Source organism: Seriola lalandi, unplaced genomic scaffold (assembly GCF_002814215.2).
Source record: "Seriola lalandi dorsalis isolate HSWRI2012SDOR001 ecotype SW California unplaced genomic scaffold, Sedor1 jcf7180002054391, whole genome shotgun sequence".
Taxonomy (NCBI): domain Eukaryota; kingdom Metazoa; phylum Chordata; class Actinopteri; order Carangiformes; family Carangidae; genus Seriola; species Seriola lalandi.
In genome coordinates, this window is record NW_019524944.1 from 78,383 (window position 1) to 93,685 (window position 15,303).

Below are 15,303 nucleotides of genomic sequence, written 5' to 3' on the forward strand. Positions count from 1 at the left end.
GATTGTTCCTCTATTGTTCTGCATCTCCCCACACACACACACACAGGCACACACACACACACACACACTGCTGATCTAGACCAGCCAAGCACCCAGTGCCAGAAGAATGATGGTAAATCAGCTGTGTTGATTTTAGACTGACAGGATGGATGGCAGCTGACTGTAAAGATAAACCTCTGTTCCTGTTTGGCTCCTTCTGAGGGTTGCCCCGGGGTCAGCAGGATCAGAGGTCGACCTGCTGTTAGTCTTGTGGCTGTTGCCCCAGAAAGATCAGACCCAATACACAGAGGCAGACTTTTGCGCATGCAGACATGTCATGCACCCACACCATTCTAATCATGCATCATGTATATGGTTGGCTGACATTGCAGAAAGAGAGTGTGTTACATGTAGCGCAGTGGTGGTGGTGGTGGTGTGAGAGAATCAGGCTTTTACAGCAAGGGAAGTTCTGTTTTTAGTACCCCTGCAAGGAGTTGTTTCCTTCTTACTTGCTAGTGACAAGCTGGCGACATGAAGGCATTTAACCTCGGCGTGGGGGTAGAAGATGGTGCAGAAAAGGAGGCATGCATGGGAAGACGAGAGGGGACAAGGAGCTGTGGGAGCAAAGGAGAAAAAGAAAAGGGGGGAGCAGGGGGATGGGCGAGTAACGATGAGGCTTGAAAATAGTCGGGCTTTGCTGTGTAGCAGGAATTATGTGCAGCTCGTGTTACATCTAAAACGTGTTCAGGTCTACACAGCTTCCCCTCTGGCAGCGTTTTTATCACCTATGGCACTACACACAAGTGTGTGCGCACACATATAGACACTTGTGCAACTACTTTAAGTCACAAGTGCTTTTTAATTTCAACATGGAGGGAGTCAATGACTTCACCTGAATATGTTAAATGTGTTGAGAGCCTATTTAGGACTTGCGCTTGTGTACACATTACATGTTGATGTGTGGGAACAAAGGGCAAGTGAGTGTGTGTGTGTCTAAGGGACAATAAGTGCTACTACAACAGACAGAATACAGTAAGAGAGAAGTCCATTACATCACTAGTTGCAGTCACTCAGCAGCTTAATGTACTCCTGAGTAGGGCTCTTGACAGAAGCATCTCCGCTTCGCTGGGTTTATGCTAATTTGAGCAGCAAGTCTGTACAACTTGTGAACTGCAAGCTCTGGTACGCACAAACAGATAAACTCTGACACTGACATGCACCACAGATACACATACAAACATCTCATCATCACACATCAACAGGAAGGCAAGTACTTACAGAACTCGGAGGTACTTGAGTCCAGCAAAGTCACTCTTGGTGATGCGTGTGAGGTTATTCCCATTCAGCTCCCTGCGAAGACAGACACGCAAATTTGGATGAATAATTCACCTTTACTCTCCCTCTGGACCTGTTCATCAGCCTGATGACAAAAGGAGCAGACGGTGGCGTGGAGGCATCTTTGTCTACTGATACCTGAGACAAAATCTTATCTGCAGCTTTGCAACACACACGACCACACATTTCACGCACACATGATGCACACATACAGTGCCCCAAGCTGTTTGTTAAATTATAGTAGTGGTGTAATGTATGCTGAGAATGTCTGTAATTGCTGGTCTTTATATGAAATGAAAATTGCTTCAAATGTGATGTCAAATGTAACATACATTGCAGAGTAGAACCAGAATCAGGTTGTGTCAAAGGGAAGTTCACGCTTAGTTGTGATACCACTGGGAGATATTAAGAAGTCCTATTAAAATGGAAGCCACATTTGAGCTGCCTGTTTGTCTTTCTATTCCCCCCCCCCCCTCTGTCGGCCACGTCCTTCTACTATTGGTGGGGATTAGCAGGAGCCAGCGGAGGGGATTTGGGTAGGGCCACAAGGCCAGAAAGCTAAGTGCTGTGGATATAATGGGAGCAGCCTCCCTGCTGAGAGCTGGCCGTCACTGTAAAAGAAGGGAGAGACAAAATAGCAGAAAAAGAGAGGTTTTGAATTTACTTTTGGACTCTAACAAGTTATCCATCATCTAACGGCTGACAATAATTGTTGTGTTTTCGTTAACTCCAGTGGCAGCATGCTGAACTTGACAGTGTCACCCGCAGTGGTTTGGTGGATTCAGTTACCTCTGCTGATATAAGAAAGTATTGTATTATTTCTTTGCAGAACACTGTGGAAGATTCATATAACCTCAGTAGCAGATTGTATTCTCATGACAGAGGGAAAAGAAAGCAGGAAAAGCACGCCAACCATACAAGCCACCCAGGTGGGGAGCGAAATCAAAATATGCTGAGTTCCTCTGTGCTACTGCACTTTCTAAGCATTATGGGTCCACCCTACCCTGACCTCCCCAACCCCCCACCCCAAAGCACAACCAAAAAACTGGTTCCAAATCTACGCCCAAAGCACTGGTCTCTCTCCCTCAGTCACTCTCTCCTTCTTTCGTCTAATGACCACTCCAGGGACTGTAGCGCTATGCAGTACGAAAGAGAACGGTCATTATAGACAGATGGTGTGTGTGTGTGTGTGTGTGTGTGTGTGTGTGTGTGTGTATGCGCGCATGTGTACACAGGTGCATCGACAGGCCAAGCGACAGGGCCACGGGAAATAAATAATGGACTGGGCTTCATTAGCCTGGGCTCCGATGCACACACATGTGGTGCTCATTACAGGTGCTTACGCAGATAGGCGCACACACATACACCCACACACACGCTTCTGGATTTCCAGTGTCTTATCTTCAGGGTGGTCACCCCTGATGACACCCGGAGGACATTAAAGAAGGTGGAAGATAGAAGGAGAGAAAGAGATGGTTAAAGTGAGGGATGGCAGGGGAAAATATGTGGGGAAAATGACTCACACGTAAACAAGTGAAACCACACTTTTCTCCTGCAGCAATGAAGTCTCGCTTTATCCTGTAAAAAGAGACATGCCATAGTTTCAGCGCGTACTCCAGGGCTGGGTTATCAACACTGTTCTGCAACAACATCTCTAAGTATTTTGCTGGTCGAGATCTTGTAGCTGAACTAATTTTGCTTTTCCTGAAAATGCCCCCCAGGAGGATGCTGCAATATCCTGCCATAAGAGCCCATCCTAAAAACCACATTGGCACCTGTTCAGCAGTGCTGTGACATTTAGGCAATGCTCAAATGTCAGCAGCATCCTGTGAAGTTTAAACTAGTCAGGATCCACACTGTTTATGACATACTCTGACCTTTTCCACTGGCATTTTGCAAAAGAAACCGTGCAATGTTTTCAAGTCTTCGAAAATTGCCCAGGTGATATTCAGGTCCCTGAAAATTTCCCAGGTAATAACATTCTCGCTGTAGCTCATGTGCTTCAAGGACTGATGACTTGTGCATGTTGACATGACCTTCTGCATTTGACTGTTGCTGAGCTGTAAATGGCACATCTATGAAATTCACTGTCCCACGCATGCATATTGCATAAAAAGGGAACTCTTCCTAAGGCGGACACTTCACGCTTTATGATAAGAGCACATGGCTCATATATACTGCTACAGCTTCTGTTGTTTGACCCATCTGACAATGTCTGCTGACCGGAGAGTTTTCTGTCTCTGGGGGAACTTGCCAAGTTACTCCCTTGTCTGTGAGGATGCTCTGTTGCTGTGGTTGGTGGAAAGTAGCTGGGATTCACATCAGCTTTAGCCCAGGAAGTTAACTTTTGCATGTGCATGCACACGTACAGAAAATAGTGGTATGCAAATGCCATGGTCAGTGAACATTGCTGCTGAGTTCTTCATGGATGAACAAATCTAGGTGAACCCACAACTTGAATAAAGAAAGCTAGGGGAATATGGACTCTAGACATGCGTACAGTCTGGAGTCTGGAGTCAGGGGTGCTCATCTCTGCGCTGATTTCACATCAAGTAAGGGCACTGTAATATATGGTGTCACTGGCTCAGAGAAAAATCTGCTGTTTATTAGCTACAATATCAGTCACTGCTATTTTGCTTTGTTTTACAATCAAAGGGAGCTAGGAAATGGCTCTTGGCACAGCAGCAAAGGCACGCTCACTCCACATGTTTTGTAGTACTAACTTTGTGCAGGTTTTCACATTACAGTCCTTCAGTATTACTTTGGAGGCTGAAAATTATTAGGTATCATTCCCAGTTCCTACAGCGAAGGATTTCCACCTCCAACTGCTTCAGTCAAATCCGTTCCATCCTCTGGAAACTCTGTAAGGATCCCCAGTGCTGACACACTTCCTGGAGAGCAAATGGATTTATGACATCACTATCTAATCCTTTTTCATCCTCCCTCCCAAGCTGATTGATGCCTGAGAGTACTTCCTGGTGCACCTTCCCTTGGGTGGACACGCAGCAGCTATGCTCCACCGCTCTACATCTCTATAATTCAAAGGGGCTCAGAGCGCTGCTACAATGCTGAAAAACTCATTATGTTTATTTCTGCCAGCTGCTGGGGTCCCTCGGCTGAGGGGGACCTGGTTCGAATTGAGCAACATTACATAAAAATGAAGCCCGGAGAGTAGAGGGAGGATAAGCAAACACACTGCCTCGCTAAAGCCTGCGTGCAGAAACACTCACGCAGATAGAAATATCCACATGTACTCCGTTTCTTACACACATACACAAAGACCATAAAAATATACTGTATCAAGGAATGCACACAATCCCACCTACTGGGATGTACACAAACAGTGCCCGTGGGAGAGGCAATTGTGTTCTGTTGGGAGCCCATCAGAGCAAAAGAACATAATGGTAACGAGAGAAACTACTGCTGGCTGTACAGCTTTTCACCAACATTATCGATTTATGCAGAGACACTGCAGAACTGAAATGAATACAGATGCAGTGGGACAGTGAGGGCCAGCAGACAAGTCAAAATGATGAGTCAGTTACTTACATAATAAAAAAAGCCAAACCACTCGATATAAAGTTCTCACATCTCAAGAGTTTTGTCAAAGCTCTCTGTTTTTAATTGATCAGCGACACTGCTGCCACACTGGATTCTAGGATTGAGAGAGCATTGTGCTCACACTCTCTTTCTGCCATGTACAGGAAAATGTGTCCCAATAATGAGGTTAGACATGACTCACAAAGATGGGCCACTGTTGGTGCCAATCTTCAGTTTAATATTCTTATGCTTGTAGCCACAAAAGAACTGGCACTGCAAAACTTAGTCACAGGCAAGACAAGAAACTCTTAACTCTCACGACCCTCTATTCCTATCATAGCACTCACGGCCGTGATTCACCCCCTATACCGTTGCTTATTTTCTTTCAGCATGCAGTCGAGGAAGGACAAACTGAAATGGCAACATGATAATCCTTCATCTAGAGGTCAAACTGGACATTGGTAGCTATATTGCAGGTCAAAGTTTCATTCAAACCGGACTCCACACGAGGCCTACATGTAAGGATTTTGACTGGAAGTAAATGCATCTTGTCACAAAATCTTTGAAATGAGATTTAAATGACTTATTAAAAGGTTATTTCTTTTGCAGTGCAGCCATTCTGTATCGCTGCTGTCAGCACCACAGGACCATTTGTCCTGAACAGCTTTAGCCTGGCAGGGAAGACAGAAGCCAGCCGATTGAGGATCGGTGGCAGGGCGCTGCCCATACTCCTCACTGTGGAAACAATCTGACGACCAGAAGCCTGAGGTCCTGCACAGCCCAAGCATGGATGCTCATTAACCACAATCACACACTGATAATGCTATTTGACCAGATCAGCACGCGTTCTCCCTAATGAATGGGCCGAACAGGTTGAGAAGCTGCCAAAGAGCGAAGCATTCCTCCTCCTCCAGACTCTACAACATATGGACGTGACAGCCGTGAAACACACAGGAGGAGAGAAAGGGAGGGAAAAAAAAAAAGATAGAGTCACTGAGACACAGAAAAAAGACAGAGCTACTCTGACGGTGTTGTTAGCTGCCTAAAAGTGACAGAGTGGAGAAGTGTGGTGGAGTGTTGCGAGTAGCCGGGGAGCTGTGAAGAGCTGATGAGCCGTCTGGGAGACGTCAGTGAAGACATGAGGCCTCGACGGCTGGTAGAGTACAAGGAGAAAGTGGCCTATATACTAGTTGGTCCAACAGGACCAGGCAGTACCATCCGGGCTCACAGAGAGAGAGAGAGAGAGAGAGAGAGAGAGAGAGAGAGAGAGAGAGAGAGAGAGCAGACCACCATGACCAAAACAACACACTCTTAAACCCAACTGGAACGCTTCTATCCACACCAAGAGGTCAGATTTCTGCTCAGCTTGAACAAAACATTCCCTCTGCACTGAAATGTGGCTTTCAGACGTGCAGTTAAGGCCCTCAACTGTACATTTTTAGTATGTGTGTGTGTGTTTGTGCCAGCGAGCGTCTACGTGTGTGTGTTCAGTTTGGAAAGACTATGTCTGAGAGTGTTTTCCCGGCTCCTGGGCTCCTCAAGGGCTATTTACAGTTTTGATTCTGCTCAGTCAGGCCTCAAGAGCAAGATTACTGATAGGAAAGGAAAACATCAAGCAGATCCCACACATGTATTGCACACAGTCACACACACACACACACACACACACACACACACACACACACAATCCCTTTTTAAGCCTTGACCCTGCATCTTGCAGAGCTTCTCTCGTTTTATAAACAGCAACAGGTAAAAGTCAGGGACCTCCAAACCCAAGCGTCTGTCTGTTTTTACCTGGCCTTCACACTACAACGACAACCTTGACGAGGACACACAGTGTTTTTTGTTTTTTTCCCCAAGTAGCAGATGCTGCTGTAAGCAAAAACTAGACAGAGAACAAGATAGACTGGGAGATGGGAGGAAGGAGTCAGGGAAAAGACAAGGGAGGAAAGTAGCACACAGACACTTGCTGACCAAACATAGATAACTTATGACACTCTCTCAGGCCGAAGTGAATCAATTAAACATCTGTTCCACTGTGTGTTACAGCCACAGGCTTGAGAAAGAACACACACAAGACTGTAGTAGAAGCAGAGACTGAGGGGTCTTTCATGGTTTCTACTGTATCTGTAGTTTGTTCAGTGACGAGGCTGAGGTTCTGTTGTGGCTTTGAGTCCCGCGTGAAGGCATTAAGGCTGTATGAATGTGTACTTTGACTGTAACATGTATGACGTGGACAAAACATCTGCTCTGCCACATCTATTATGTTTCAGTTATTCCTCACAGAACAGTGAGAAGACGTTTGCCCAACAGATGTGCACTGCTGACTGGTAATTTGATGGATGCTGCATGTGTGCTTGACTCTGTCTGTTGAACCTTCAGAATAAAGACTTGTTCTCGGTTCATTTCTGTCTCCCACTGATATTTACGCTCCCAACTCCCACTGCAAAATATAAGAAGTTATTTTAGAGCTGAAACAAGACGATTAAGTGATAAAGATTAAGAGAATTTTGATTATTGGTTTTGTATCATTGGTCAGAGAATATAACAAAATGGATTAAAAAATACATTGAGAAAATTATTGAAAAATGTAAAAAATGTAATTTGCATCTCAAAGTAATTCTTAAATAATTATTTTTTATCAAACTATGTGGAATAATTCTGCCTTGAGGTGGGAAAGTTTTGACTTTTTTCTGATTCGTTTTATTTGTTTCATTAGTTTTTGAGAATTAAATATGACTAAATCATTATGCACTACACTCTACTGTTGCAATGGACACAGCACTAACATGCTATACCTTTGCATCTGGAAAGCTGTCTATAATTTCCTCTCAAACTTGTATCACATCAAAAGCGTCTTGACTAGCGTGAAATGTGGATTATGAAGGCATATCTACAATGTCAGGAGAGCGTTCATCGATGTAACACACACACACACACACACACACACACACACACACAAATCACCCACCCCCTCCACTCTCCGTTGCCAGCTTCTTACTGGTTAGCCAGGAGGGTTAAAAGCAAAGATGAACTTCCGAGAGATGAAAGGTGATCTAGGCTGATTCTCCAAATTCGATTTTCACGGTCTGCTGAGATACAGCCACTCTTAGACAGGCGTTCAAAGCAATCATGCATGTACACTCACATATGCACATGCACACACACATATCATATGTAAGTGTGTCAGATTTGCACAAGTAGAAAAAGTGCAGGCATTGGTTTTGGAAGGCATTCTTTGACACACGAATGCACGCGCACACATACACACACACACACACGCACGCACGCACCCCATTGCTGGGGTCATTTCTTAGCTCTCACGAGTGCAATCAAACACTTCCATAAAGTAGCTGTGCTCATCAGGAGAGCGAGCCAGTAGGTCTGAGGTGTGTTTAGACACACAGCAGCTGGCTTTGATGCTAAGCACTCTGTCATCACTTCGCTTAGACAAGCAACACACTGACTCTACATGTGTGCATAGTGCAAAAAGTGATGCATAGTAACGTAAGGCTGCAGATATTAACAGTTATCTTTACTACTGTTTAATCTGCTGACTAGTTGATTAGTTAATTAATGGATTACTCGTCTGGTCTGCAAAACATCAGAAAACAGTGCAAACTGTTGTGACTAGACAAAGAAGTCAAGGCAATATCCTTATATGTCTTCTTTTGTCAGCCAAACACTCAAAAACCCCAAAATATTCAATTTACTTCAATGTAATTAGCGATTTGAGAAAATCCAGTACCCACACTTTATTTCCACATACTGCGTTGGCCAGAAGACTAACAAAAACAACTCACAAATACTAAAACTCAAAACACAGCAAGAGTGAGAGAGATGAAGTCCACATCAGTCTTCAGTACAAGAGGAAAGACCACAGCTGTGTTGCACAGGCAGTAAATTGAACTGACTGAGTCCCTGGCCTGTAATTTCACAATCCTACACTGAGCATAAACATTCTCTGAATGATCTTCATTCCAGGCATTATCACTCCTCATGGGACTACCGGCTATGAGGATGGATATATTAAACTGTAAAAAAGGACCTGAATGAAATTCACTTTGCCTCAAGGCTAGACCTATTTAGCCCTTTATAATAAATAACATAATCTCGTTTATTCATTCATTAGCTTTGTGGTTGAGTTACAAGTCTCTTCACTCCTCTGCGCAGTAATCCCTTCATTAGTGATCACCACCTCAGTTACTGTGCCAGCCTCGCCTTGAAGGATCTTCTCATCCTGCTCTCAAACCCCTCCCCAGCTCCACCCCTCACCCCACTTCTTTGTCTAGTCACATAGCCAGAGTTGGCAGGTAGTGGGCAGGCTGTGTTCAGTCTTGTCAGGGTAAATTATGGATCAGGTGGCCGGTGAGCTGTCAGTTGTACCAGCTATGTGCTGGTGCCAAAAACACCGCAGGCATTCCCTGGCACACGCACGCACACACACACCCACACACCCACACACACCTCCCACCTCCAACCCCCGAAATACATATACATGGTTATCGAAGCGAGGGAGCCCCTCGTCTTCAAACACCACTAACCCTCATGTGTTTTCATCTTACATTACTTATTCACCGCACGCATGTACAAACACATATGGAGGCACATGCGCACGTTTATGAAGGAACACAAGTTAACGTCAAATTTATACAGGCACGCGCGCACGCACACACACACACACACACACACACACATATGGTGTGCAGCCTCCACCTCCTCCTCTATTCTGGAAGAGTTCCAGCATACCCCCAAATCTCAGTAAAGGGTATTTTCTGGCACAGAAAACCCATCATCAATACACCGGCTTTTTGCAATTAGGTGATGGTGCACCCACATTCACAATCACACGCACATACACACAGATACAGCTTTTGCAACTCATTGAGATGAGACACACACTAATCTGAGCAGCAGCAGGGCTGTTAGGGAGATAAAGCACAGAGAGAGAAAAGCTGCAGGTTTGGTCAATACCTGTCTATCTAAAAGCTTAACTAACACCCTTTACTGTCTGTGTAAAACCACTTTAATCAGCCTTACAGATGCTGATGTTCTCTCACTGTAGTCTGATATCAGCGTGATTACCATGTTAATGTGATATTTTGCCACAGGAGATGAATAAAGAAATGGCCTGGAGACAAGGGAGAAGAGAGAGGCAGGGATAGAGCTGGAGAGAGAGGATGGATGCAGAGGGGGAGGAGGCGGCCGGTGGCCCGTACGAGGCAGGGTGTGATTTTAACACGTGGAGCTCGCAGTCTCATTACAGGCTTCAGTCTGAGCAGCGCAGGGGTCAGACCTGATCCAAACCCAAACTGACAAGTGCAAATGGGATTCTGCTGTCTGTCTCAACACCCTGCGTACACACACCCCGCCCCACACACACACACACACACACACACACACACACACACACACACAAACACACACACACACACACATATACACACACACTTTCTCCAAAAACCAACCCCCTCCTTCTTTAACACTCTCTATCGCCCAAAAGCATCACCTCTGTATACATGGGCGCAAACACACACGTATGCATTCACACCGATATCCATAAACATATGACGAACCAGCCTGACAAAGTGAAGCTTTTCTACTTTCTTTGCTTCCTCTTACCTCACATCTGCTTTCCCTCCCGACATTAATATTACCCCCTCCTTTAATTAAAGCCAGGCGAGTACATTTTGGAACATTACACGCTTGAAATCTTTGTAATTTGGACAAATTCCTACTAAGAAACTTCTAAAGACAAAGACCGCCAACTTCTGGGACTATTCTATAAGAACTTGACTTACTTATTACCCGTCTTTGACCCCAGTATTGGTTCTGCAGTTTCATTCACATGAACACATATTTCCCAAACACATACACATAAATCTAGCTATGCACATGGGACCATCGTGTGGAGCACGGTGGGCTGTGTTGACTTGCACAACCACCTTGATGAATCACCCTATATAATGGCTCGCAAAAGAGCAGAGCCTCTATTGTTGCGTAGTACCTCTCCGTGGAGACATGGCTATCTTCTATGTGACCTACACACACAACTAATACATGCAGCACCACACACACACCCAAAAAAAAGAGGCAACGACCCAGGAATAAATTGCCCATGACCTTTATACACATCATGTTTAACGCGCAGCATCCTGAGTGTGCTTGACGTGCTTGAGATGCTACAACGATAAAATCCTCTGCTGTACATGACCAATGAATGCACAAACAACTTTCAACACAAAAATGCTCTTGAGTGAAGGGGCAGAGTATATTTCCAGTGTGAATGGCCATTCATGTAAAAGGAAACCACAAAATGACCATGTTTCCCCTCTGCTTCAATGTTGAACCAGCATGTGCACATAAGCAACCCGGAAACATGCAGACCGCCACGCCAAAAAAAAAAAAAAAGGTGTTCTTAGAAATTAAATATGAAAAGCATAAAATATGCAGACAGCTCCCACTATGCCAACGCTGCCTCTGACACAGGCTTTCTCTCCTCCGTTCCCACCGCATGTTTTATTCAGGACTGATATTCTAAAAGCTGAAATAGAACAATCTATTTCCCCTTGCACTCCTCACTTCTGATTTACTGATGAATATTTCAGAGGAATGTCAGAACAGACAGAGAAACTCCAATCCGCAAGCCGGCTTCTGCCTCACCTCTCCCTCCTGTCTCCCGCCGCCCCCTCCCCGTTTTACAAGACAGCTACGTGATCCTCGTGCAAGACTCACTTAAGTAGCAGATTTGCTTAATTTTCTACATGATTTAACAATTTGTGGAGTGAGTGTTTAGGGGACTGAGGAGGGGAAAGAGGGGAGTCTTTGGCCCAGGAGTGAAAGAAAATGAAAAGGGGTGGGGAGGGGGGAAGAAAAGAGATAAAGAGAGGCACAGTGCTCAGGACAGGACTCCTGATATGAGTAGGGGAAACATATTCCCAAACATAACAGAATGTAAGATAATCATAGACTAGGTAGCAAATCTGGTTCCGTCTCTCAACAATTTAAGATTTAAACTTTAAGTCAAACTTTACTTTTAAAACTCTAAAAAGTCAAAAATTTGACTCAATCCATTCGATTTCAGGATTTAGAAAAAAAAAAATTATAAAATACATACAAGCAAAGCATAAACAAGCAGGTAAGTAAATTATGGACACATGTGAGAGGCAAACATCTGCTCCTACTCTTTTTCCAGTCCCTCATGCCTATTTATACCTGACTGGAATGCCAGCGAGTGACTGACTGACACATACACGCACACACACGCACACACACACACATGCACACTCATATGCACAGAGCTTTACAGGCAGGGCTATTGTTCTCTTTCAGTCTTAGCAAAGTCATGTACACTTCTACAAGATAGCAAAGAAACAGAGAGGAAACAGTGAGAAAAGACAGAGGGACACAGTCAGGGAGTTTCTCTGTCTCACACACACACACACACACACACACACAGGAGGTAGAGTACAGATGGTACTCACAGTCTTTCAGTGTTGCGGGGGATACTCCTTGGCATGGTTTTGAGACCCAGTCCATGGCAGTCTACTGTGGTGCCGCTGCAGGCACACAGGGCTGGGCAGGCACTGGCATTGCCCATGAGCAGGGCAGAGAGCATCACCACCCACATCCAGAGTGGCTGCCTGGCCAGCCTGCCCATGCCTGCCCCAAAACAGCTACCTCTAACGGGCATATTCACCACCTTCTGCAGCCTGCTGCTCTTCTTCAAACAAACCCCTACTTCTCTCTGTCCACCTTTCTCTCTCTGCTTCTCTGCAAAAACCAAGAGTCCTGATACACCTCACGAGTCCTCTACAATAATTTGATATATGTGGTGAATATAAATAGAAAAAAAAAAACTGTAACAAATGCTAATATTTTCCTCTTAGCTGTGAAGCAAAGCAAATCCTGTTTTGTTCTTCTAGATTTCTTTTGATGTAGGTTTGATATCCACCACAGTTTGCTGATGTTAAAAAAAAAAGCTGCTTTCTTTCTCTTAATTTTCTCCTTGCAAACTCTTCTCCTCTCTTGTCTTTGTGGAGTTGCTGTGCTCTGGTCTGCACACGTCTGCGCCTCTGTCCTCCTCTCACTCAGTCCCGCTCTGCTCTGCTTGCCTGAAGAGAGAGGGAATAAGGAAAGAGCAGAAAGAAAAAAAAGCCAGTCTCTTTCTCTCTCTCTCTCTCTCTCTCTCACATACACACACACAAACACACACACACACACACACCAGTCATCCATCACAAGGATCTACAAATAGCAGAGAGATGTGTATAAGAGACAGACCAGAACCCTGCCTGAACTCACTCTCATTCTCGAGATCCTTCTTTAATTCCCTTGATTCTATTCACAACACAAATCTACTCCGAGTATCTTTCTTTTTCTGTTTTATTTCACTCACTCCACTCCCTCTTTTCTCTCCGGTTTGCCTCCAGGCGAACCCCTAGAGAGAGACCTAACCTGCATGACACTGCATAACCCCTGCCCGAAGGGAGAAGCTGTGGGGAGACTGGGCTGTGTGTGTGTGTGTGTGTCTGCATGAATGTGTGCATGTAACGAAGGAGAATCCACTGGGAAAGAGAGGAATCAACACCTCAGTCCTTGGAGGCAAAAAGCCGGAATAAATAATCCGTAGGTGTGGGTTTTAACATGTAGAGCAAGTGTGGCCACACACACACAAATATTCATGATCTGTTGGGAAGGCAGACCACAGCCATAAAAAGTAAGTCAACACTATATTTTACACACAGCATGGGCACAGGAGCAGAGATTATATCCTAATATATACAAATGAAAAGACAAACAGCTACACTCGTAGCCATACCTGCTCTGTTATTTGGATTTATAGGAGGAACTGGCACATAATTCCTCTCTTAATGCCCGGACCATGCATTCCCTGAAGTGGACTCAAAAGCATACAGACATAAACTGGACTGTGTTGAGAAGGGAAACTTTCATGATAAGCAGCATCTGCGGGCCATTATTTACTTTAAAGGAATTCTTAATAAATATTATTTTGCTATAGTTGACATTTAGTTGAAACAGTGGATATATTAGAGTCCAGTCATTGTTGACAGTGTAATTGTAGCTTTCACGAAACCCTTTCTTAATGTGTATTGATTTGCAGTTTGTGGAACTGCTCATCAGTATTCTGGATGCGGGTAGGAAACTGACCTCTCATTTTTATGACTTGAGTCGAAAGTTCATTGTTGAATGTTATCCACTTGATTAAACAAGTGGTGACACTTTAAAATAAACAACTGAAAACTATGAGAGGTCACTGTGGAAAAAAAGAGGAACAACAGGCACTTCTTAACTTCTGTCCCTGGGACAGACTTTTTTATTGAACCAGTGTGTAATGATTAGACCCTAGATATTTGTGAGTCTGCATGCTGACCACCTCCTTAATGAAGCACCCTTGATTAACGCTGAATCAGCTGCTGAAAGGCACAAAACCAATTACTAACACATTGGCCTCTTTGCTATAATACATAAATATGAGTTACTATTTTTGCATCCCCTCGTGTGATGTAGTGCATCCTGCTGAGTTAAGAATTGTTAGTTCGGTGGGGGCGACGCTTTACTTTAGAAACCCTTTAACATAAATGACAAGCAAGAAAGGAATGGTACATTAGTGGTTTAGTGCTATTTAGCACCTGACTAAGCATTAATCACGAATGATTCATAAGGTGCTCACTGTGAGATTCGCAGATGCCTAGAAACTAATTATAATAAACTAGCTAACCAGACAGATTTTCATAGCATGTACCTGTTTCTGTACAACTTTATAAATAATACTTGATTCAGAGTCAGTCAGGTATTTGTTCTTCACTCTATAAGTAATAGTAAAGTGTCACCAAACAAACAGCTCAGCTTTACTTGGCCATGTCTCAGTTAAAGCCACTTGTGAGCACACTCACATAGACCTAAGAACCCCATTCACTTTAACTGACAAAGGCACAGAGAGAGAGAGAGAAAAAAAAAGAAACAAGCAAGGAAGATGCAAGCACAAAGATTTGACTTTGTGTGCATCTGTCAGCTTTGTTCATTGACCAACTCGAAACATGTGCATGTGGATGTATGTGCTCATGCAGGTGTACTATTACAAATACACACCTCAGGAAAAAAAAAAGCTCCATCTGTGCCAGTAAAAGTGTCAGTGCAGTGTAGATCTTCCGACTATGAATGGCTAATTAAAGAGGAGACAGTGGTGTTTAGTGGTAATGGGGGGTGGGGGTAACGTCCCTCCCCTCTCACAGAGCCGTGATAGGAATGCGCACAAATAGACAACAGGAATTATTCTGCTGCTCTCAAAGCTGTGGGAGGACATGGCAGCAATTTACAATTAGTCTGGGAGAGGAGAGTTTGCAAGACACAAGACCTCATCAACAACTGACTGAAAGTGAGGAACGAACAGCAATTAATGTGGAATAACACCCAATTTAAAAATGC

General features: G+C 44.3%; 1 protein-coding gene across 3 annotated transcripts in view; it reads right to left on the bottom strand.

The window, feature by feature from the left end:
- slit1a (slit homolog 1a (Drosophila)) overlaps positions 1-12,963 on the bottom strand; it is an 88,374-nt gene extending 75,411 nt beyond the window's left edge. For all 3 annotated transcript variants that reach the window (XM_087174887.1, XM_023409402.2, XM_087174886.1), the window contains exons 1-2: positions 12,339-12,963; positions 1,258-1,329 (exon numbers count right to left, since the gene is read on the bottom strand). In XM_087174887.1, the coding sequence (XP_087031013.1) occupies positions 1,258-1,329; positions 12,339-12,547 (281 nt within the window). In that variant the 5' untranslated portion in view covers positions 12,548-12,963. The remainder of the gene's footprint in view (positions 1-1,257; positions 1,330-12,338) is intronic.
- Positions 12,964-15,303: the final 2,340 nt, after the last annotated feature.